Source organism: Pristis pectinata, chromosome 5 (genome assembly GCF_009764475.1).
Source record: "Pristis pectinata isolate sPriPec2 chromosome 5, sPriPec2.1.pri, whole genome shotgun sequence".
NCBI classification, from domain to species: Eukaryota; Metazoa; Chordata; class Chondrichthyes; order Rhinopristiformes; family Pristidae; genus Pristis; species Pristis pectinata.
The window spans coordinates 37,306,423-37,332,307 of NC_067409.1; the positions used below are offsets into that span (position 1 = coordinate 37,306,423).

The following is a 25,885-nucleotide window of genomic DNA, read 5'->3' on the forward strand; positions in this document are numbered from 1 at the left end:
GTTTTTCATCCACTAAGAAAATTTTTTTTTGCCTCATTACTGTCTTAAATGAGTGACTCCTTATTGTTAAGTAGAGACCCCTCGTTCTAGATTCTCCCCAAAGAGGTAACATCCTCTCCATATCCACTTTGTCAAGCCCCCTCAAGATATTGTCTTCAAACACTTATGCCATGTGAGGCTACAACTTATGTGCATGATTAGCAATGTATGTTGCATCAACTATGCGCTCGCTTCTATATTTTAGTGATAAAATGCACTGCAAATATCACAGTTTAGTCCACAAGAACGGCCTTGTACTCTGTGGCACCCCTTTTAATTTCCTTCCCATTCTAACCTCTCTATTCTGGCTTCCCACAGTGAGCTCACCAAGCTCCGAGTAAACTTTAGAAACACCAGCTGAGAAATTTGGACTATTCGGAATGAATGCCAACTCAGTGGAACAACAGATTTCATATCACTTATGCTAACATAATTCCCCAATGAAATTGGGGCTCGTCTCATTGAAGTGCTGCCAGGTATCAGGCAGGTGGTGAGCTGCAGCTTGGCACATATGGGAGGGCAGGATGTTTGCTGGTTCCTACATAGAGTTTAGGAGGAAGACATGTTGCAACAGGAAGCCTTAAACATGTATGTGCAAAGCCAGAGGTTTACTTCATGTGTTGAAGAGGAGCAACTAAATAAAATTAGATGTTTTTCAGGCTGCTTTTCTCAAGTGATAAGAACTTTTGACTAGGTTGCTCTGTGCCCAACATTGCATGTTCTCAGCCCACACACGGTTCTTTTATAATTTAATTTTGAGAGTGAGTCTCCAATCTCAGAGAAGGACAATGGTTGCTATATACACTTATTTTGGGTGAAGGTGCTCTCCCCAATTGTTAATAGCTAGTTGCCTGTATTTCAGACACAACTAGGCAGCTTGCAGGCTGAATTTCTGGTCTGGTGTTTCATTTTGCTACTTCTGGATGCTTTGCAACACCTCTGGTCTGACCTTTGACTTACCGTAAGTTTACACCTCAGGAAAAACTCCCACTTTATTTACAAAAAGCATGCTGAAGCTGTCATCTCCAGGTAATTCTTCGTATCCAAGAGAGAGCAGCTTTAGTTGGTGGTGGTGGTGGGGATGGGGGGGGGGGGTATGTGGGGGGAATGGGAATAGTTGTTGAGGTGGCAGGGGCAGAAATAGGTAGTTCTAAACACAGAGTATTTGGCTGTTTGACGTTCTCTTTACAAAACCAGTGAATCTACTGTATTAAGTTAGCATTTCCTGATTTCATTTTAAATATTTTCCACTTTTTCCTGTAGTTTTCCCCAAGCTATTGCACTTTAATTTGTTCTTTAAATGCCTTTTCATTATTAAAAGTCACATAAGTGAGAAAAATATTCTAATCACAAAGGAGTTAATGGCACAGCAAACTTAGCAGAACAGCAGAAACCTGCTCAAAAAAAACCTGCTATGAGCCCACAGTGACAAGTATATTTTTAGTTAGGTTCCTGCTACTCTATTAAACATTTAACTTCTTGGCAACTGGAATATCTGTTATCAGTTTTCCTTCTCTTCCCTCTTCTCTCTTGCAACAGAAAAGTCTTTCAGGCATTGTAAGTTGTCAAATAAGTTCATGTACATCCATTTCCTTCCTTTTCACCCTGCAAAAAAGATTTGCTTATCTTTCAGTTTTTTTTAAAGAAATGCACAAACTATACATCTGTTTTCCCCGTCAGAGTTTCTGAATGATGTGCTGTGTAGTTCCAGATTTTGTGTTTCTATTGGGCATTAAAATGAGAAAAACTTCATCCAACCCTGATCTTCCTCCCCCAGATAAATTATATTTTTCAGCCTTGAATTTGAGCCATGGGACACTACAAAACAAATGCTATGCCTCACTGTACTTGTTTTAAAATAAATGGATTAATAAGGATTTCATAAAACATGTAAAGAAAGAAATGCATTCAGCATTAATTTGTAAATATCCTAGAGATGTTATAATGAGTGCAAAGAATTAATAAAGAATCATCAAGGAGATTACAGAAAAATGATCAAATTATAGATGGCATCGCAGGAGGACTCAAAATAACTAAATGCAGGCTGGAGTTTGTTTCTGGAGATATGGCGCAAGAGGTAGAAGTTTAATGTATCATGGCTAGAATGGTTAACATTGGCTCTATATATGAAGTAAATAGACAGAGGTTCAGGAGGTGTAGCACTGAGAATGGGAGAACTATTTGACCAGAGTATGTGGTCAGGATCTGATGGTGGGAGGTTAGAGATCCATGAATCCTCAGAATGGGCAATCCTTTTGTTGCTTTATATTTTAACATGGTGATAATCTCAGGTAAACAAATTAGGATGAAGTGTTTAAAGGGTCAAGAAGTCCAATTCTGAAGCTCATAGGCTGGAAATTAATTCACAGATTCCAAATGATAGTGCTATGCTGTTGAAAATCGGAGGGCAGGCACGGTGGTGTAGCGGTTAGCGTAACGCTATTACAGTGCCAGGGACCAGAGTTCAATTCGGGCCGCTGTCTGTAAGGAGTTTGTACGTTCTCCTCGTGTCTGCATGGGTTTCCTCCGGGTGCTCCAGTTTCCTCCCACATTCCAAAGATGTACAGGTTAGGAAGTTGTGGGCATGCTATGTTGGCGCCGGAAGCATGGCGACACTTGCGGGCTGCCCCCAGAACACTCTACGCAAAGATACATTTCACTGTGTATTTTAATGTACATGTGACTAACAAATATATCTTAGAGCAATCTTGCACACGTTACTCGGTGCCTTGATGCCCCACAGGGAATTTGTGCCCTCATTTTAGAACAAAGAACAGTACAGCACAGTACGGGCCCTTCAGCCCATGATGTTGTGCCAAAATATTATGAACACCTCCTCCACGATCAATCTAACCCTTCCCCTCCTACACAGCCCAAAACCCTCCATTTTTCTTACTTCCATCTGCCTATCTAAGAGCCTTTTAAATGTCCCTTTTTTATCAGCCTCTATAACTATCCCTGGCAGTGCATTCCAGGCACACACCACTCTCCGTGTTAGGAACCTACCTCTGACATCTCCCCTGAACATTCCTCCTCTGACCTTAAATGGATGTCCTCTGGTATTGACTATTGCCACTCTGGGGAAAAAGGTGCTAGCTGTCCACTCTATCTATGCCCCTCATAATCTTATACACCTCCATCAAGTCACCTCTCATCCTGCATTGCTCCAAAGAGAAAAGCCCTAGCTCGCTCAACCTTTCCTCATAAGACATGTTCTCTAATCCAGGCAGCATCCTGGTAAATCTCTTCTGCACCCTCTCTAAAGCTTCCACAACCTTCCAATAATGAGGTGACCAGAACTGAACACGATACTCTAAGTGTGGTCTAACCAGAGTTTTATCAGGCTACAACATTACCTCATGGCTCTTGAACTCAATCCCCCAACTAATGAAGGCCAGCACTCCATATGCCTTCTGAACCACCCTATCAACTTGCGCGGCATGTTTGAGGGATATATGGACTTGGACCCCAAGATCCCTCTGTTCCTGCACACTGCTCAGAACCCTGACATTAACCTGTACTCTGCCTTCATGTTCGTCTTCCAAAGTTTATAACTTCACACTTTTCTGGATTGAACTCCATCTGCCACTTCTCCGCCCAACTCTGCATTCGATCTATATCCTGTTGTAACCTACCTCCAACCTTTGTGTCATCTGCAAACTTACTAACCCACCCTTCCACTTCCTCATCCAAGTCATTTATAAAAATCACAAAGAGTAGGGGTCCCAGAACAGATCCCTATGGAACACCACTAGTTACCAACCTCCAGGCAGAATATTCTCCATCTACTACCACCATCCACCTTCTGTGAGCAGCCAATTCTGAATCCACGCAGCCAAGTCTCCATGGATCCCATGCCTCATGACTTTCTGGATGAACCTACCATGGGGAGCCTTGTCAAACACCTTACTGAAGTCCATATACACCATATCCACCACTCTACCTTCATCTATTTGTTTTGTTACCTCCTCAAAAAACACAATTAGGCTCGTGAGGCACAAACCTGCCCCTCACAAAGCCACGCTGACTATCCCTAATAAGACTATGCTTCTCTAAATGCTCCTAAATCCTGTCCTTAAGAATCCTCTCCAATAGCTTGCCCATCACTGACGTAAGACTCACTGGTCTATAATTCCCAGGATTATCCCTATTACCTTTCTTGAACAAGGGAACAACATTGGCCATCCTCCAGTCCTCTGATACTACTCCTGTGGCCAGGGAGGATGCAAATATCATCATCAGCTTCCCAGCAATCTCTTCCCTCGCCTCCTGTAGTAACCTGGGGTATATCCCATCCAGTCCCGGTTACTTATCTATCCTAATCTTTTTCAGAAGCTCCAACACTGCCTCTTTCTTAACCTCAACATTCTCCAGCACATTAGCCTGTTCTCCGCTGACCTCACATTCGTCAAAGTCCCTCTCCCTAGTGAACTCTGAAGCAAAGTATTCATTAAGGATCTCCCCTACCTCCAGGCACATATTTCCTCCTTTATTCCTAAGTGGTCCTACCCTCACTCTGACTAGAACGTGTAGAACACATTGGGGATTTCCTTAGTTCTACCCGCCAAGCCTTCTCATGTCCCCTTCTAGCTCTCCTAAGTCCCTTCTTAAGCTCCTTCCTGGCTACCTTATAATTCTCAAGAGCCCTGCCTGATTTTTGCTTCCTAAAGCTTAAGTATGCTTCCTTCTTCCTCTTGACTAAATATTTCACTTCTCTTGTTAAGCATGGTTCCTTTACCTTACCATCCTTTCCCTGTCTCGGGACAAACCTATCCAGAACCCCATGCAAGTGTTCCCTACACAGCCTCTACATTCCTTCTGTGCATTTCCCTGAGAACATCTGTTCCCAATGTACACTCCCAAGATTCTGCCTAATACCATCATAATTAGCCCTCCACCAATTAAAAACTTTCCCATGTTGTCTGCTCCTATCCCTGTCCACGGCTATGCTAAAGGTCAGGGAGTTGTGGTCACTATCTCCAAAATGCACACCCACTGAAAGGTCTGTCACCTTACCAGATTTATTGGTCAGGTGATTATAGTGGGATTTATAGTAGGATTCTCTCAAACACTAATTCATTTGTAAAACTCCACCAAATAATGTCAACTGTTGTACAACATGTTCAACCGCACTGGTCTGAAAAGCAACAGTTCTTATTTACTCCCAGAACATGAGGTCTTACGAACCGTTTTCACCTCAGAAGCAATTTATGCTAAGAGCTAACATTCATAAGGTAATACAGCATGGAAACAGGCCCTTCGGCACAACTCATCCATGCTAACCATGGTGCCCACCAAATTAGTCCAATTTGCCTGCATTTGGCCCATATCCCTTTAAACTCCTCCTATCCATGTACTTATCCAAATGTCTTTTGAATTTTATTATTGTCCCTGCCTCAACCACTTTCTCTGGCAGCTCATTCCATATATGCACCACCCTCTGCATGAAGAATTTGCCTCTCAGGTCCCTTTTAAATCTTTCACATCTATTATATTTGAACAGTGTTGTTTATCCTCACTGAGACCTGAGATCTTCTGCGACCTCTAACATGTGTGCATGGACTGCTTTGCTCATGTTCCGGATCACTGGCACTGTTCGCTGCTCACTGCATTGGTGAGATCACCCAATCACCATGTTCTGGTAGGAGGTTGCCAGGGAGGTCTTTGTAAGGACAAGAGTGCAGTCTATGAAACTTCAGCCCACAATTCAGGCAAATCTGTCTTTGCCTACAGCCCACAGAGATTTGCCTAAATTGCAGGCTTCCCCAAAGCAGATGTGTTCATAAACTGCACTCATGTCCTTACAGAGATTTCTCTGGCATCCTCCTACCAGGGTCACCTGGCTATGACTGGAGGATCTCAGGACTTCCAAGCAAAGACAATGAGCACTGCTCATCACCAGCTTGACCAGGTCTCTCTGACCCCACCCCTGGGAGGATACTCTCAGCATTACTGCACCACCTACCCTCCTAACCCCATCACTGCAGCATCCATTCATCCCACAGCAACACTCCCCCAAGGGTGGAAGTGTTCTTGTGTAGTGGTATGCCCCTTTAAGAGCCAGCTGCAATGATCACACCTACTGTATTAGACCGTGACAATCACAAGAACTTGCAACACATTGATGGGGATGTTGAAACTGTCATGGTGCTACATTAACATGTTTGAAACCATTATTCTGTGAGCCTCTCAGCTGAAGGCTTTTTTGTCCCTTATGTGTCTTTCACAAACAGTGTTAGGGTGATCCAGTCTCTTCCAATGCGAAAAAAAAACTCGGGCTATGACTTTGCTGCATGGTGGAGGTGCTGTCACTCACATCCGCTGGAGTGCTCTGGTCTTACATACAACACTGTCCTCATATAATTCACTGATGCAGGGATATTAGGCAGCCAGCCAAAAGAGAGAAGAATGAGGGTGCTGTGTACATATGGGTTGCTCGTCAGAATTCAGCTCAGCTGGCAAATTACTGCTTTTTCTTTCTTTTGAGCCATTTCATCTATTAAGGTGATTGCACAGGAAGAGTTATTTTTAGAGATCCATAGTATAATGGAAACTATCTTCCAGCTTTAGTTCAGATTGTTCTATTGACTGCAACCATGGAGAGTATTTTAGACAGGAAACAATTAGGGAGAAAGATTCCCCCCCATATTATAACACTCTCCCTCCTATTCCCCAAAGCCTTTCCATCATCTGCAGGGGGATGTCAGGAGTGTGATAGAATACTCTCCACTTGTCTGGTTGACTGCAGCTCTGACAATACTCAAGAAGCTCAATGCTATCCAGAGCAAAGTAGCCCATTTGATTGGCACCAAATCCACTACCTTATGCATTCACTCCTTCTGCCACCAACTAAGATTGGCTGCGGAAAGTACCATCTCCATAATATTTGGCAGTTACATGCTAAGACTTCTTTTTCAGAACCTCTCAAATCTGTAACCTCTACTACCCAGAAGGACAAGGGTAACAGATGTGTGGGTACTGCTAGTCACTCACTATTCTGATTTGCAAATACATTCCCAATCTACCATTGTTTAAATCCCATCTCTCAATTAATTCAATTATAATTTGAAGTATTAACTCATCACATTAAGCATGTGCATTAACAAAAAAAAATAAAGCCCTATACAATCTCACCTTCAGTCTACGTTAGGCTCCCCATGTTGCTTTTGACTTCAGACACTGACAACACCCTTCCCATCCCACCCCACTGGTTTACTTAGATGTCAGGATCCAGTCCTACAAAACTAACATACAGATCCCCATCCACCCCACTCTTGGATGCTGGACACCATTCACTTCCTCAAGTATTGTTTTGGACATTCCCTGCAGATGTTAAATGTTGTGTATCCTCCTTTTCTACCAGTGAGTTAAAAACGAGACAACCCCTCTGCCCCCACTGGCTACCAAGCTACAAGGTGCAGGAGCTGAGAGAAGAGGGCTACATGACCTGTCATAGTTATGTACCAGTTCTGGGTAACAGGTACATAACTCTGACCTTTTATGCCCAAGGTGTTGTCCCAGAGTGAGAGAGATTCATCTAAGCCCAACTCAGTCACCAACACTATGAAGCAGGTGGAGAATGAGGGGCAGCCAAACCTAGAATCTCTGTCAAAGGGCCTCAGACCTGAAATGTTAACTCCATTTATCTTTCCACAGTTGCTGCATGACTGAGTGCTTCCAGCATTTCCTGTTTTCACTTATGAAACAAACAGAAGTTTTTAGCCACACTTGGCATCTGCTTACCTTGTTATTAAGTGATCACCAGATAGGCCACACAGAATGGCACATATGAAGCTGGTATATAAAACAGTAGAAACTTTGAACTGAGACGTCAATTTTCCCATTGCTACCTAGGTTATTTGAGGACAAAAGACTTGGCTGATTCTCTTCAGCAGGACCGACAGAGGGCTGCAATGTTGAAGGAGCATGCATTCAGACTGGATGCTAACTGAGGTTCTGTCTGCTCCCTCAGGTTGATGTAGAAGATCCCATGTTACTACTTTGAGGAAAAGCACGGTAGTAATTCCCAGTTCCGTGGCCAATCTTTATCCTCCATCAACTTTACTATAACAGGTAGCCCTGGAAATTCATTTTCACCAGAGAATCACAATAAAGGGAGATTGCATAGTGAACCAACAACCATTCCTTTTGCAAGTCTGCTTCAAGAGAATTTAGAAATGCCAAAGCCCAAGGCATCAGACACTACTAAATGCCCCTAACACAGTTTCCTTTGCTGTGCATGCCATTGTGTAGCCCTCAAAATGAAACCTCAGGTAAATCTAGGACTGGGTTCAGGGGTTCACAAGGGAGGGAGGGCCAGTGTTAGGAGTTGAAATGGAGCCCTCAATCAAAGAGGGATATGGATCTCAGTGTTAGTCTAACCCATGATCCAGATGGGGCCAGAAATGGAGGGTGATTTCGGAGAAATTGGGGCTTCAATTACGAGCTCAGTGTAAGCAGTCAGGACCTCTCCCTAGAAGTACTGAGGGAGCCAGTTGGTGGGGATATCAGTACCGTATGGGGTGTGAAGGCTAAAAGGGAGGAGGTAAGAATGGGAACATGCTGGAACCTGCTTAGAGATCAGATGTAGCTGTTCTAAGACTGCTCCAAGACAGGCAGTCCTGAGAAAAACAATGATCTAAAGAGCTTTTTAATGCAGAATTACATAGACCTCATATTGCCTCAAAAGCAATTGGTGATTAGATTTACCTGGCTGAATTTCTGGAGTGGCATAATTTGACCCTGTAAGGGTTACAAGGTGTTCTAATCGAGAATACACATGTCACTGAGAATCAACTGTGCTGCACACAAGAATTTCTAGTCCATAATCTAGGCTACAAGACGAAGTCGGGCTACATAGCTAACAATAGCGCATACCTTCCTGATGAACTTAACGCATTCTATGCACGTTTTGAACAAAAGGGAAGTGGATTGTCACCATCCACCCTGATAGCCACCAACACAGCTGAACCTGTGATCATAGTGGAGGATGTAAGATCAGTCTTCCAGAGAATGAACACAAGGAAAGCACCTGGCCCAGATGGTGTCCTGGGCCGTGTGCTCAGATCTTGTGCTGATCAGCTGGAAGTAGTATTTGTGGACATATTCAACCTATCTCTGCTTCAATCTTGGGTTCCCTCCTGTTTTAAGAAGATCACTATCATCCCGGTACCAAAGAAAAGCAAGGTAACATGCCTCAATGACTACCGACCAGTGGCTCTGACATCCACCATCATGAAGTGCTTTGAGAGGTTGGCATGCTTCAGCTCCAGACGACCAGACAACCTGGACCCATTGCAATTCGCCTACCGGCGAAACAGGACTACAGCGGATGCCACCTCCCTGGCCCTACACTCAGCTCTGGAGCATCTGGACAGTAAAGGCACATATGTTAGACTATTGTTTATTGACTACAGCTCTGTCTTCAATACAATAATTCCAAGCAAGCTTGTCATCAAACTCCAAGACCTTGGACTCAACACCTCCCTCTGTAACTGGATCCTTGACTTCCTAACAAACAGACCACAATCAGTGAAGATTGGCAGCAATACCTTCGACACGATTATTCTTAACACTGGTGCCCCACAAGGCTGTGTCCTCAGCCCTCTACTCTACTCCCTATACACTCATGACTGTGTGGCCAGATTCTGCTCTAACTCCATCTACAAGTTTGCAGATGATACCACCATTGTAGGCTGTAACTCAAACAGCGATGAGTCGGAGTACAGGAAGAAGATAGAGAGCTTAGTGGAATAGTGTCATGACAACAAAACAAAAGAGCTGGTCATTGACTTCAGGAAAGGGGGCGGTGTACATGCACCTGTCTACATCAACGGTGCTGAGGTCGAGAGGGCTGAGTTCTTCAAGTTCCTGGGTGTAAACATCACCAACAGCCTGTCCTGGTCAAATCACATAGATGCCACGGCCAAGAAAGCTCACCAGCGCCTCTACTTCCTCAGGAGGCTAAAGAAATTTGGTTTGTCCCCTTTGACTCTCAACAACTTTTACCGATGCACCATAGAAAGCATCCTATCTGGATGTATCACGGCTTGGTACGGCAACTGCTCTGCCCAGGACCGCAAGAAGCTGCAGAGAGTTGTGGACACAGCCCAACACATCACGGACACCAGCCTGCCCTCCTTGGACTCTTGTCTTTACCTCTCGCTGCCTTGGCAAAGCAGCCAGCATAATCAAAGACCCCACCCACCCGGGACATTCTCTCTTCTCTCCTCTTCCATCGGGTAGGAGATACAGGAGCCTGAGGGCACGTACCGCCAGACTTAAGGACAGCTTCTACCCCACTGTGACAAGACTATTGAACTGTTCCCTTGTACAATGAGATGGACTATGACCTCACGATCTACCTTGTTGTAACCTTGCACCTTATTGCACTGCACTTTCTCTGTAGCTGTGACACTTTACTCTGTACTGTTACTGTTTTTTACCTGTACTACATCAATGCATTTTGTACTAACTCAATGTAACTGCACTGTGTAATGAATTGACCTGTACGATCGGTTTGTAAGACAAGCTTTTCACTGTATCTTGGTACAAGTGACAATAATAAACCAATACCAATAGTGCTCACACTGCTGTTCATGGGACCTTGCTTCGTGCAAATTGGCCTCTCCATTTCCTACACTGCAATTATGATTACATTTCAAAAGTATTATTTCATTAGCTTCAAAATGTTTTGGAATATCCTAACAGGGATGTAAAAAGCACACAATAAATGCAAATTCTGCACATACAAAACAAAGGCAAAACCTACAGAGCCTCATTCCAAGCAACGGAGGACAGGCTGGAGTGAAGCAATCGTCTGATGACTATCTAGGGTCTGTAATAACACTCAAACTGATCATTCCTCAGTTGAGCAGCAAAGCCAAGCTCCTGGCTGCCTGCTCAAGTGGTTCAGGTAGATGTTATAGATCCCAGAACACTATTCAAAATAGTACTGGCAGCTCTCCCAGTATTTTAGTCAACAATTCTGCTTCAAATATAGATTAATTTACCATACATCTCAAAGGGACAGAACTTTCTGGCAACAGCAAGCCCCTTGCACTCACTGCTGACTTCTGCACAAATTTACCAGTCCCAGATTCCCTGAAGTTGACTTGCTGCTTAAAGCCACCCAAAATGGATGGCCCTATGAAAGGGTAGAGTCTTTCACGGTGAGGCTGTCACATGGTGGGTGGTGGAAGGGGTTGGGGAGGGGTTTTGCCAGAAGCAGCCCTCCCCAATGAAAGATTGAATTTAATATTGACAGCCAGTTAAGCTATACTCCATGACTTAGACAAGTCAAAACAGCGAAGTTTGAATGTTTCTGTTATTCAGAAACATGAGAATCTATTTAAAAATATCAAACAATTAAATCATATTAAAATTGTCTGAAAAAAATTAAATCATATTAACGCGTTTCATAGCAATTAAAAACATCAGAAAATATTTCAATTATTAAATAATGCACAAAATACTTTAGTGGCCCATATCCTTCACAGGATTTCCTCCTCTCCATGGAAGTAAAGGGCTCACTCTTCCTCGCCCAGGTCTAACTTGGCAAAGGTTTACCAGCAACATTCTCCAGCGTAACTGATGGGCAGTGTTTAGAGTCCAATATTAGAACATAGTCAAGTGATCACTGTCTAAATTCAACCAGCAAACTTGGGACTTCTGCCTCTGTGAGGGTGTGTGGGAGTCCCATATTTAGTTGCAGTTACATGAGAAATGCTCGAGGTTCTGTGTGGATTACCAGTGTTTTCCAGTAAGTTCTCACTGGAGACCATTACTGGAGACCATTATTGTCTGTGCAGTGTTGCTGGTGTAGAACAGCTGCATTTACTAACCCATCATTCACCAACTTGGAAGAAGAACTAATTGTGCAAGCATTCAAAGAATATGATATGAGACTTTATTAATGGAAGTATTTGAATATTTTATTTATCTGCACATTCCTATCCGAGGTAAAGTTTTACAGCATGGAAATGGGCCCTTTGGCCCAACTGGTCCTTGCTGACCAAGATGCCCATCTAAACTAGTTCCATTTGCCCGTATTTATCCCATATCCTTCTAAACCTTTCCTATCCATGTACCTGTCTAAGTGCCTGTTGAATGTTGTTAATGTACTTGTCTCAACCACTTCCTCTGGCAGCTCATTCCATATACCGACCATCCTCTGGGTGAAAAAGTTGTCCTTCAGGTTTCCATCAAATCTTTCCTTGAACCTATGCCCTCTAGTTCATGATTCCCCAACCCTGGGAGAAAGACTGTATGCACTTACCCTATCTATGCCCCTCATGATTTTATACACCTCTATAAGATCACCCTTTATTCTCCTACACTCCAATGAATAAAGTCCGATCCTGCTCAAACTCTCTCACTATAACTTAGTCCCTCAAGTCTCGGAAACATCCTCATAATTCTAACTGAGCACAAAGGCTTGGACCATTCTCCTTATGAAACTGCTTCAGTGTTGGAGAAGATGTCATTCAGATGAGATGGTTACCTCACCTGCCCTCCTAGGTGGACGTAAACATCCTTTGCAGTTCTTCAAAGAACATTGAGAGTTCTCTCTAGTGCTGATAGATATCCCTCAGCCAACACATACAAGCAGATTATCAGATCACTCTTACATTATTCTCTGTGGAGACTCGCTGCATATAAAGTTCTCTGTTTCATTCCAAGTGATTTCACTGCCAGGTTTCCAACATTATGACCATGACATCAGTTCAAAAGTACCTCACTGACTGTGCTGTGTTCTGGGCACCCAGAAACTGTAAAAGCTGCAAGTGCAATTCATTCTTACTATTCATTATCTGAATTGGGGAAACTTAACCCCATCTATCTTTGCTGATGATGGGCATCATGCAGCTAATATTGTTAATGAATGGATGATGACAAGGATTAAAAACTATTACAAACACATTGAGAGTTTGTTACTGACTGAGAATCCTACAAGAAACTAAGAAAAATGCAATTATATAAAACTAAATTTAGATTTAAATCTTCACATTTATATTACACTTCTCACATCCTCAGGATATCCCAACGCACTTTGCAGCCAATTAAGAACTTTTGAACCACAGTCCCTCTTGTAGTGTAGGCAAACTTTTCCAATAGAGGAAACTAGATTGAATGACAATAAAAATAAATTAAAAAGCTGTGGTTACTTTTGTTAATGGAAAGAAACCACTGGCGTCAAATATTATGATTCACACTGGATTTCTAGACGAGAGCAATGCAGGTTTCACAGTCTCCTTTATGGCTTTTTCTAGGGACTACTTTGTATAATTTCCTGTATTGGGCTAAAAGTTATGTTATAACCATTTATTCCAATTTAATTGCAAATCATGATGTGTTTATGTGAACATATGGAAAGATGAAAGTGAAGAATACTTTTGTATTTTTTCGGATTAGTTACTCTCTACCTAGACGCAGCTGGAAAGAAAGCTGTTGCTGGACTGAATTTCATAAAAATGTAGCCAGGAACTAAGTGGGAAAATTTCACAGCGACTGCAATAGAAAATTTTTTCAAAGCCTTTTCTTCATATTCATGGAATAGTACTGCACCGGAACAGGCCCTTTGGCCCACAGTGTTTGTGCCGACCATGATGTCAAATTAAACTAATCTCACCTGCCTGTTCATGTGCCTGTCTAAATGCCTCTTAAATATTGTTATGGTATCTGCTTCCACCACCTCCCCTGGCAGTGTGTTCCAGGCATCTACTGCTCTCTGTGTAAACACTTGCCTCCTAAATTTCCTTTAAACTTTCCCCGTCACCTTAAACCTATACCTTCTAGAATTTGACATGGGAAAAAGACTCTATTTACTCCATCTGACTCTTGACCTCACAATCTACTTCATTTGACTTTGCACCTTACTGTCTACCTACAATGCACTTCCCTGTATCTGTGACACTTCACTCTGTATTCTGTTATTGTTTTTACCCTGTACTACCCCAATGCACTCTGTACTAACTCAATGATTCTGCACTGCGTAATGAATGAACGGTATGCAAGGCAAGTTTTTCACTGTATCTCAGTACAAGCGACAATAATAAACCAATACCAATCTCTGCCTCTCATAATTTTACATACTTCTCAGCCTCTGACGCTCCAGAGAAAACAATCCAAGTTTGTCCGACCTCTCCTTATAGCTAATACTCTCTAATCCAGGCAACATCCTGGTGAACCTCTTCTGCACCCTCTCCAAAGTCTCCATATCCTTCCTGTAATGCAGTAACCAGAACTGCACACAGTACTCCAAATGTGGCCTAATCAACATTATATACAGCTGCAACATGACTTCACGACTTTTATACTCAATGCCCAACCAATGAAAGCAAGTATGCTGTACGCCTTCTTTACCACCCTATGTACTTGTGCTGACACTTTCAGGGAACTATGGACTCTGAGATGCCGGACTAGCTCCTTCATGATGGCATTTTTTGGGCTGTGTATAGAATGTGCATTTGGGATACACAACAGTGGAATGAAGTTTTGATTGTTACAACTCTGCTACCAGTAGATTGAATGCCTGCTGGTACATTACAGTTTGCTGGCCTAAACGTGTACAGTTCTTCTGTGATTTAATTCTGTTACCCCAGTTACGTTGAGGAACTACACTGTCCTGCATATCAGGAAATCTTTGTGTGGTGAATTATGTAGTTGGTTTCTATCCCAGTTGGTTTCTATCAAGGGTTCACCCACTACAAATAGAGTCAGATTGTTGTTTGCTGTCACAATATTGTCAGCTTTATACTTTAACGGCAAATGTAAAGCACTTGAGGTGCCATTGACCCAGAAATCTTTTCCTTCTTTGTTTTGTTAAGACTGTATTTTTGCTTAACTACTATGAATCCATAATACTGCAGAAAGACAAATGGCTACAAATTATTAACTGTTTGTGCTCCTGAACAAATTCAATTTCAACAACAATCTGATATGGTATAAAATCACCTTAAATTAAGCTTGTTAAAACAAAACAAGTCTTTGTAAATTAAACCATGGACACAACTTTCCATTGTACTTCTGATTCTGTATTAGCTATAATAATCACACCACACCCAATGACAGATTATAATCATATAATTTGAGCTGTTTTCACTGAAGTTTCTTTCCAAGGAAATTAAGTAACAGGTAAAATGCAATCATGAATATTAAAGCTTTGAAATTTAAAAACATGCAGGATTCGTAAGCGTCCCAGGCTTAAGGCATCACAGAATTCAGTAATAATTATGGTAAAAACAATGCCTGAGTTAAGAAAGTCAAGTAAAATAAAAGTGGTTCAATAGCATCCACATCAGCAAGGTATCATTCCCTTCCATTAATCTTTTTAAATGTGCTTGGACAAAGCTTCAACGCCAAAGGAACTCTTTCAGTGCTGTTATAGGAGAACATCATGTTGCAGTTGTACAAAATGTTGGTTAGGGTGCACTTGGAGTATTGTGTGCACCTCTGGCCACCACACTATAGGAAGGATGTGATTAATCCACAGAGGATGCAGAAAAGATTCACATGGATGTTACCTGGATTGGAGGGCTTTGGTTATCAGGAATGATGGAAAAGTCTGTGTCTGTTTTCCCTGCAGCAAAGGAGGCTGACAGGTGATGTGACAGAGCTATATAAAATTATGAGAGGCATAGATAGGATAGATAACCAATGTCTGTTTCCCATGGTTGGGGTGTCTAAAGCTAGAGAGCATAGGTTTGAGGTAAGAGGGAGGAGATTTAGAGGCAATCTGAGGGGTAATTTTTTCACAGAAAGAGTCGTTGGTATCTGGAATGAGCTGCCAAAGGAGGTGGTGGAGGCAGGAACAATAAAATATTTAAAATCATTTGAGAGGTATTCAAGTGGTTCTTGAATGAGCAAGGCATAGAGAGATACAGAATTAATGCAGGTAAGTGGGATTAGTACAGATAGGTATGATAGTCGGCATAGACACCGTGGGCCAAGAGGCTGTTTCTATGCCGTAGAACTCCATGACTCTATAAAAGTGATTTTCTTGAGCTGAACAACTGCGGACCAAATTAAATTTGGTCAGTATTAATGGTTCATAGTTATCTGGACAATCCCTAACACCATGAAGCAGGTTAAACTTAATGGAAAGGCAGCAATTTTAAGTTAGTTTCATATGAGCAGTATTACAACTCACAACTTTGCTGGAATAAGGCAACAGCATTTAATGAATTCATTTGTTTGCTCTATTCCTTGAAGAATGAAGAGATCCACATCATATGCCTATTGGATTGCTTTGCCGCTGCAGTATAAATAAATAATTGGGAATGCGACGTTGTCAGTCTAATGTAGTTATAATACCTTTGTGTATTGTTGCTAAGTTCGCAAAGGCAGAGTCTCCAATATCAGAAATTCAGCCGCATGCAGGGCACTGATAAAGGGTTTTGACTGCCAGTAAAGTCTCTAAAAACAAATGAAAGGGATGCTGAGATATTCAAGCCCTTCCAATCATTAAAAAACACAGGGTGGTGCAGAATGCTGCCCAAATACTCTCAAAGTAAGCAGCATAACAATGAAATTGTTTACCAGCTTCCAATGAGCTGAATGACCATGTGTCATCTAATAATTTGTATGTAATGCACACCTCATATACTTCAGCAGCAGACTCTCTAACAGTTATAAATGGGTATCGTCATCGATATCCCATCATATTGATGGGACATAATCCTCTGACAAACAATATTTTACTAATATTTAAAATATAAGTTAAGGTAATTCTTACCTGGGTACTCATTTCTGTCTATGTCTGACCCTCCTCGTAGAGTAAAACCAAATCCAGAAGGCATTGATTGAGAGGCCCATAAGCCCTCCAGGATCTGTGATGGCTTGGAATTTAACCCTGCACTTTGGCCATTGTAGATCAGAACTTTGCCTTTTCTGTCCTCACCTCCAAAAGGTGTGCCAATTGCAATATCTATGTGGGCAAAGTAAAAAAAAAGACACAAAATAGCATTAATAATGAAAAGGTGGAAATGAAAGCTATAATCTTCAGCAAATACAAGGACATCTGATATCCCATGTTTAAAGAAGAGTCAACAGCATTCCTGTAGAGCATGTTTGTATATGGAGAGACACAAGAGACTGCAGATGCTGGAATCTGGAGCAACAAACAATCTGCTGGAGGAACTCAGCAGGTCGAGCAGCGTCTATGGGGGGGGAAGGAATTGTCTATGTTTTGGGTAGAAATCTTGCATCAGGAAGAAACATCAACAATTCTTTTCCCCCCACGGACGCTCCTCGATCCATTGAGTTCCTCCAGCAGATTGTTTACAGCTGAAGAAAGTACTGACCATCACCAGTCCAATTTTAATACCATTAACTAATTACAGTTTCTCTATGATGTCACAGATATTTTTAATTTTTATAATTTATTTAATATTTATTGCTGTTTGTAGGTAATGAAATGAATTCTGACATAAAAACATTTCTGATACCGATATGTTTAGAATGGCAATTGTGATTAGCCTAAAGTATCAACTTACCCAAACATGTCCTTCCTCCTAAAACCGTCACATCATGCTTCAGTTATTTGCACACTCCACTATTTAGATGCTTCCCATTTTTGATTTTTCGTAAACTTCAACTTTTCTAAAGCTCTGCTATTGTATCTGAAACTGTACCAAGTATCACTCACCCAGTACATCTGAGCTTGCTAACCTATGTTGCCCCCACAGAACCCCAAATTTCCCATTTAAAATTCTTATCCTTGCATTTAAATTCCCACAGAAATTCACTTGGCAGCATCCAATTGGTGATTAAGTTATAAGAAAAATATAAGTAACAGGACAGTGATTTAAAAATGCTGTTCACATTGGAAACATAAACAGGAGTTGCTGAAAATGCTCAGCAGATCAGACAGCAAATGTACAGAGAAAAACAATTAACATTACACGTCAATGACCTTTCATCAAATCTAAGAAAAGTTAGAAAATAAGCATGATTTAAATTGCAGAGGTGAAGGTGGAGAGAATAAAGGGAATGTCTGTGATAGGCTGGAGACCAAAAGAGCGTGAAATAGGTTTGTTAATTGCAGTTGATCTCTCTGGAGGAATTGTAAACAGAAGATTTGAATTAGGACAGAACAAAGAGGAAAAAAGATGCTGGATTTATAAGAAATAGAAATAAAGGAAATCTGAAATAAAGGAGAATACTGAAAATAAAACAACAAACCAGGCAGCATCTGTGGAGAGAAAACAAAACTTTTAAGGTTACAGGTCGCTGACCTTTTATCAGAACTGGTCAATCCTGATATAATCCAGAAAGGCTGGTTATCTGAAATTGTTGAATTCAATGTTGAGTCCTGAGGACTGTCAGAAACTGAGACTCTGCTCATTGAGCTTACATTAGGCTTTGTTGGAACAGTGTAAATAACAAAGCCAGAGTGATCAGAGTAGGAGTAGGGGTGGAAAATTAAAGTAACAGGCAACTTGAAGCTGATGGTCATCCCTGCAGAGAGATCATAGGTGTTCTTCAAGAGTCACCCAATCTGTGTTTGGTTTCTCCAATGTAAAGAGCTTGGCTATACTACACAGGGCATGACGTCAAAACAGTGTACTGTTACTTGTGATTTACAGTCTCGTAGAGTCATAAAGTCATACAGCACAGAAAAGGCCCTTCAGCCCACCATGTCTGTGCTAACCTTTTTGCCCATCTACACTAACCTCTTTTACCCACATTACATGCTTCCTGTTTCCCTGCAATTTCATACTTATTCACTCTAATGATAATTAGTCTTTACTTGCATGGGTGTGAGTCCTATTCCACAGTATTATATATTTCTACCTTTACCCTAACAGAAAATACATTTCCCTCTCAACATCTTTAATGAAAATACATAGATGTCTTTGCTCACATAATATAATCTACATCAGGTGTTCAGAAAGAACAAAGGGCTGGAAATTCTTTCACAGCTGGAAAGACATGTGGCTAATGCACACTTCATACAAGGGCCCTGGACTATTATTTTATTGCATACGAGATCAAGCCATTTAATGTTGGCCAGTGACACATTTAATGTGCTAGAGATTAGTTATGTTCACATGACTTATGATTGTGGGAACACACCATTATACCCATCTTGATTCAAATCCCCCAAAGGTGCTATGGCACTGCCAAATCTTCCAAATACTTCAGTTCCCAATAGTCTCTGAGGATCCTTGAAGAGGAATTCTTCCTCCTGCAGGTACAGATAAACCTGCCCAACTTCCTTCAGCTTCCCATCAGACTCCTGGTCCATGAAAAGAGGAGCACCAACAAGCACATCATCCAGTCTGTTAAATACATAATTCAAAGACATGGAAAGATCTGGGTGAGAATACTGTGTGTATTTCAACTGCAAAACATTTGATGTACAAAAGAACTGCAGCTACATTATGGCTACAGAAAGAATGCATTTCAATATCAAGATGCAGCCGAATAGAAAAAGCTGTTTAGCCATACACTGGTACCTCACTTAGAACTGAGGACGGGATCCCAGGAACGAGAGTGCTTGTGGAATCGGCACTGAGGGGTCATTGTAATTCTAATACGCTTAGAGATGCATCACTGAGAGCACTGCTGGGCTAGGAACCTGGCACAAACCTCTGGTCTCCTCACTGCTGCCTGCTGCTGGCCCATGTGAAGCTGGTGTGAATTCAGAAATGAATCACCCCCAGCTCAATGTGGAGAGGCAGCCCATGTGGGCTGGTGTTGGACACGCTGGGGCCAATGGGTGTTGCATTCAGTGCTGAGATGTAGGGCTCAGTGCTGCATCCTGGCCATCGTGGTGAGTGCAGCCTGTGCAGGGGATTGACAGCTGCTGATGAAGCTGTCAATCCCCTGCTGTCTCTCCCTCTCATTGTTTGGTTGCATTAACCTCCCTGGCCCAGAGATTTCCCTTTGCCAACAAGCACAATTTGGAGAAGGAGACAGCAGTTCCCGTAACATCCAACCAAGATGCAGCCCCGAGCCCCATATCTCAGCACTCAGTGGCTGCACCACTCACCCCAGCTCATCCTACATCAGCCCTGACAAGCAGCTTTTGCACACTGAGTCACAGATGATTTATTCTCTGGGAACACCAGTGGAGGCTGGGGGTTCATGCCAGGTTCCCAGCCCCACAGTACACAGCCCAAGCAGAGGTCTTTTCTGAAGTGCAGAGGGAAACATACCTGTGAGTATTTGGACTGGAGGGTCAAGTCACTGCAACAAATCGTTGCTCTGTGGAGGAACGTGAAGTGGATACCACATCCTGCACTTTCAATTTATAGATTCCATTTTTAAATACTTTTTTCTTGACAAATTCATAATTTTTTTTTAAAGGATTTTATAATCCCAGGTTTTCTAAATGCAGAATTAGAAAACCAGACTTTTACAGTCGTTAGACCATTTTTCCCGCAGACGATAAGGAGCAGCTTTCAAATAAGAACATAAGAAATAGAAGCAGGTGTGGGGCATTTGTCCCTTTGTGCCTGCTTCCCCTTCAGCAGGATCACTGCTGACCTATTCCCTTAGTGTCACTTTCCAGCATTAACCCCATATTCCTTGATCACCTTAATCATTAAAGAATATTCTCAGCAACTGGACTTCTTGACCGTTCTGAAGATTCACTATTTTCTGGCTGAAGTTTCTCCTCATCTCAATCCTTAATGACTGACTGCTTATTTCAAAATTATGACCCTGGTTCCTGACACTCCATCTATCCTGTTAAGCCCCATTCAAATATTTAGAGGGAAATGGACAGTCAATGCTTTGGGTCAGGACCCTTCATCTGGATTGCTCGTCCCAAAGCATTGACTGTCCAGTTTCCTCCACAGATGCTGCCTGGCCCACTGAGTTCCCCCAGCAGCTCTTATTTTGCTCCGATTCCAGCAGCAGCATGTGCCCATTAGAGTTTTATACATTTCGTTCACCTCTCATTCTTCTAAACTTAAAAGAGCATTGTCCCAGTCTGCTTAATCTCTCCTCATAGGAAGAACTCACCACCCAGGAATCAATCTGGTGAACCTTTGCTGCACTCCCTCTATTACAAGTATATGCTTCCTTATATAGGGCAATCAGACCCTGACTATAGGAGCTGTGATAGGAGCTGTTACCAGCAAGTGAACTGTGACAAATGTTTGTCCAAATACAACCCAGGTGGAGTGATGGGAGGGGAGTGGGAGGGAGGGAGGACAGTGGAGATGCTGATCTGCTAATCAGAGGGAAAACTTTAATAAAAGAAAGTGTATGCTCACAAGTGCTGGCTCGGAGTTTGTCTTAAGGAGACAAGTCTTACATTAAGGAGAGTTTGGAGAAGGCATTTGCTTTTTCTATGGGTGATCTCAGAATCGTTTCCTGGTGAAGAGATTCGAGTACTATACCTGAGAGCAGAGTCTGGGAAAATTTGCATAAAGTCAGATTTTAAGTCTGGTCTTCCATAACCTGGGGACCCCCTGTATTGTGTGCAGTTCTGATCGCCACACTATGGGAAAGATTTGGAGGCCTTGGAGACGGTGCAGAAGAGGTTCGCCAGAATGTTGCCTGGATTGGAGTGTGTTAGCTATAAGGAGAGGTTGGAGAAACTTGTTTGTTCTGGAGCATCAGAGGTTGAGGGGCGACCTGTTAGAAGTATATAAAAGTCCAAATGCCCTACCCTAGTTAGTTCACCCTTATCTTCTCTGCTACAAACACTGACAGGTTTGTCAAATATGATTTCCCTTTCATAAATCCAGATTCACTCTATTATTATTTTCTAAGTGTTCTACTGCTTCATTAAAAGTAAATTGTAATATCTTCCCTTTCCCTGATGTCTGGCCAACTGAGCTGTGGTTCTCTGTTTCCTCTTTCCTTCTTCTTAAATCATCAGATTACATGCTGCCTTCCAATCTGTGGGAAGTATTTAGAATATACGGAAAGTTGGAAAATGTTAACTAGTGCACCAACTACTTCCAAGGCCACCCCCTTCATACCTCCAGGATATAGATTATGAGGTTCTAGGAATTGATTGTATTTCAGTCCCATTATTTCACAAATGCTCACTTCTTTAAGTCCCTCATTCACTCCCTTAAACCGGACAGTTTTTTGTGTCTTCTGTGAAGAAAGACAAAATATTTCCTTATTCCTCAATATAATTTCCTTTGTCTCAGTCTGTAGGGAATCCATTTAACTAAGTAATCTTTTCCTTTTTACAAAGCCATAGAAGCTCTTATAGCCTGTTTTTATTTTTCTTGCTAGACTACTCTAATATTCTGCTTTCACTTTCTCTTTCAATGCCTTGGTCCTCCTTTGCCAAATTCTGAAATTTTCCCATCCTCAGCTTAACTAATTTTTTTTTGGGCAACATTATTTGCCTTTTCCTTTGACCTAATGCTACTTTTAAATTCTCTTCATTGCCATGTTGGGACCACTTTTCCTGTTGGATTTTTTTTTGCCACAAAGGAATATATATTACTTGATAAACATTGTAGTACTCTTTAAAAGTTAGCCATTGCTTGTTTACTGTCATACCTTTTAATATAGTTTTCCAATTTACCATAGCCAACTCAAAACTCATATCTTCACAGACTGCTTTATTCAGATTCAAAACCAAAGTTTCAGATTGATCTAAGTCATGTTCAAATCTTATAAAACTTCTATCATGATGAGATCACTATTCCCTAAAGGCCTCTTAAGTACCAGATCATCAGTCAATCCTCTCTCATTACAGAATACCAGATCTAGATACCATTTCTAACACTCCACAAATTCATCCTCCACACTATTACTAATAATTTGATTTTGGCCAATGCATATGCAGATTAAAGTCCCCTGTGATTATAACAAACACTTCTAATTTCATGATGTTTACTATGCCCCCCAGTATCACAACTATTTGACGACTTATAAATATCCCCCAACTATGTTTTCTGCCCCTTGCTGTTCCTTAGCTCCTCCCAAACTGATTCTACTTCTGGATTTTCTGAGTTGAAATCCTTCCTCTCTCCTGCCTCACCTCATTCTTTAATAATGACTAATTTGTTAAAGGAAATTGTTAATTTGAAAGGCTTTGACATAATCTCTGTGATATTTTTCTGAGGGAACAGTTATAAATAAATACATCAAAGCACCTCATGCGTGGCATACTGTGGAAGTATAAACTGTCTGGTTTGATTGTCTGCTACAGTTTGTTTTATTCACATTTGAATTGTTAATTCAATACCATGTGGCAATTTCAAAGTCGGATGGTGGGAATCTATCCTGTTCCCAGGCTTATCGTAAAATCAACATTTATCAGAAGTTTGTGAATAGACTGGGGTGTCACCTCCACTGTTCCTTCCTGTGGGGGCTGGGACACCACATCAAAAACTGTTTTAAGATTGAGCTGGCATTTTGGAAACTTGTGAGAATCATTGGTGCAAGTCTGCGTCATGCACTAACTTACAAATATGCAACACGCCAACCTTTGTGCCCATCTACATTAACCCCATTTCTAGCATTAGGTCTGTTATCCTTCCACACCTGTCTAAATATCTCTTAAACATGGTAACTTTTTTGTTCCCCAGTAGAAGGGACTGGGCAGTGGTAAGTATGTTCCTCCTGCAGGATGTAGGAGATCATGGACACTTCCAAAGTCCCTGGTGATTATACCTCCGGGAAACATACCCAGCTACAGCTCCTGTCTGACGACACAGACCAGCTGGGGCTGTGGTTGGACTCACTATGGAGCATCTGTGATGAGGAACATGTCACATTTAGCAAGTTGGTCACACTGCAAGTACAGAGAGAGAGGAGATGAGTGTCCACCAGGAAGGGCAGGCAGGTGCAGGAGCCCCTGTGGTCAGTCACCTCTCAAATATTTTGGACACTACTGGGGAGGGGTGGCCTCTCAGAGGAAAGCAGCAATAGCAACCAAGGCTGTGACACTGCCCTGGGCTCTGATGCACAGCAGGGGATGGAAAAGTCTTGGTGAACAGTGGTGGTGGGGGATTCTTTAGTGAGGGAATAGACAGGCATTTCTGTGGCCAAGAGTGAGATTCCAGTGGTCTCTTCTTGGTGCCAGGGTCAGGACGTCTCAGATCGGGTACAGAACTTTCTGAGCGGGAAGGAAGAACAGCCAAAGGCTGTAGAACCCAGGTAGAAAACAGGATGGGACCTTGCAAAGTGAATTTAGGGAGATGGGCAAAAGGTTAAAAAGCAGGAGTTCTATGCTCGTAACTTATGGGATCCAAAGTGAGCTCGCTATTTGAATCCAAAGCTGGCTTGGTGATAGAAGGCAGAGGGAGGTGACGGAAGGATGTTTTTCTGCCTGGTAGTCTGTACGACAGGGATTGTAATTTGTGGTTTGTGATATATAGGAACAGCTTGGAAATGAATGTAGGAAGTATGATTAATAAGTTTGCGAATGACAGGAAAGTTGGTGGTACTGTGGATAGTGAGGAGAATTTTCTAGGGCTATGGCAGGATCTAGTTCAGACAGAAAGTTGGGCAGAGTGTCAACAGATGGAATTTAATCCTGACAGAGTGTGAGGACATGCATTTCTGGAAGTCAGATCAGGGTAGGACATATACACTAAATGGTAGAGTGCTAAGGACTGTTGATAGACAGAGGAGTCTTGAGGTTCAAGTCCATAGTTCCCCAGAAGTGGCAACGCAAGGAGATAGAGTGGTGAAGAAGGCATATGGCATTCTTGCCTTCATAGATCGGGGCATAGAATATAATAGTTGGGACATTATGTTGTAACTTTACAAAACACTGATTAGACAAGGTCTAACAAAATCCTGCATGATAGACTGGTCCAGAAAGTGAGATCACATGGGATCCAGGGTGAGCTTGATGGAAGAAGGGGGTGGTGGTTAGGAGCTGTTTTTCAGATTGGAGGCCTGTGACCAGGGGTGTGATGCAGCAATTGAAGCTGGGTCCTCTGCTGTTTGTCAACTATATTATTGGTTTGGATGAGAATACAGATAATAATTAGTAAGTTTGTGGATGACACCAAAATTGGTGGTGTGGTGAACAGTGAAGAAGGTTGTCTAAGGTTACAATAGGATTTAGATTTACTGGGAAAGTAGGCAAAGGGAATAGCAGGTAGAATTTAATTCAGACAAGTGCAAAGTGAGGCATTTCAGTAAGTAAAACTAGGGCAGAATTTACACAGTAAACGGTAGGGCCCTGGAGAGTGTTAAAGAACAGAGAGACCTAGGGGTACAAGACATAGTTCCCTGAAAGTAGCAACATAGGTAGACAAAGTGGTGAAGAATGCATATGGCATGCTTGCCTTCAATGGACAGGGCACTGAGTACGTGAGTTGGGACGTCATGTTACAGCTGTATAGGGCATTATTGGTGAGACTGCTCCTGGAATAAATAGGGATGGACAATAAATGCTGTTCCTTCCAATAATGTCCATATCATGAATTGATTGAATACAAATATCAGGCATAAGTCAGTTATTGGCTTAGGCTGTTTAGAATACTCTCTGGCCTATGTTGAATATCATTCCCTCAAAGAAATATCTTAAAATATACATAACTTTGAAATAATTTTGGTATTCTTTTTATGATTTCTTTATCTTTCCATTTCTGTCTTAATCACGTGTGTATATTTCAATCTTTGTGCTCTGCAAAATATTTAAAATATGGAATGAAAATTGTGCACTAAGTACAAAAAGAAATCAAAGAGGCCACTGGACTGTTGGCTTTTACCTTAAGGTAGCTGGAAATCAAAAGTTATGAAGTGATGCTTCACTTGCACAGAGGTTTAGTCATATCCCAACTGGAGTAGTGGTTACAGTTCTGGGTATCAATTTGCAGGAATTAAATTGTCCTTTGGTGGATGTTCAGTGAAATTCACCCAACTGATACCAGAATTAGAGTCATGGAGTCACACAGCACGGAAA

The 25,885-nt window shown here is 41.9% G+C and overlaps 1 protein-coding gene across 1 annotated transcript in view; it reads right to left on the reverse strand.

Annotated features, from left to right (window-relative positions):
* The window catches only part of itga8 (integrin, alpha 8), a 213,215-nt gene that overhangs the window by 142,731 nt on the left and 44,599 nt on the right, over positions 1-25,885 (reverse strand). The window contains exons 12-13 of the mRNA XM_052015654.1: positions 19,117-19,322; positions 16,775-16,966 (exon numbers count right to left, since the gene is read on the reverse strand). Coding sequence (XP_051871614.1) covers positions 16,775-16,966; positions 19,117-19,322 — 398 coding nt within the window. The remainder of the gene's footprint in view (positions 1-16,774; positions 16,967-19,116; positions 19,323-25,885) is intronic.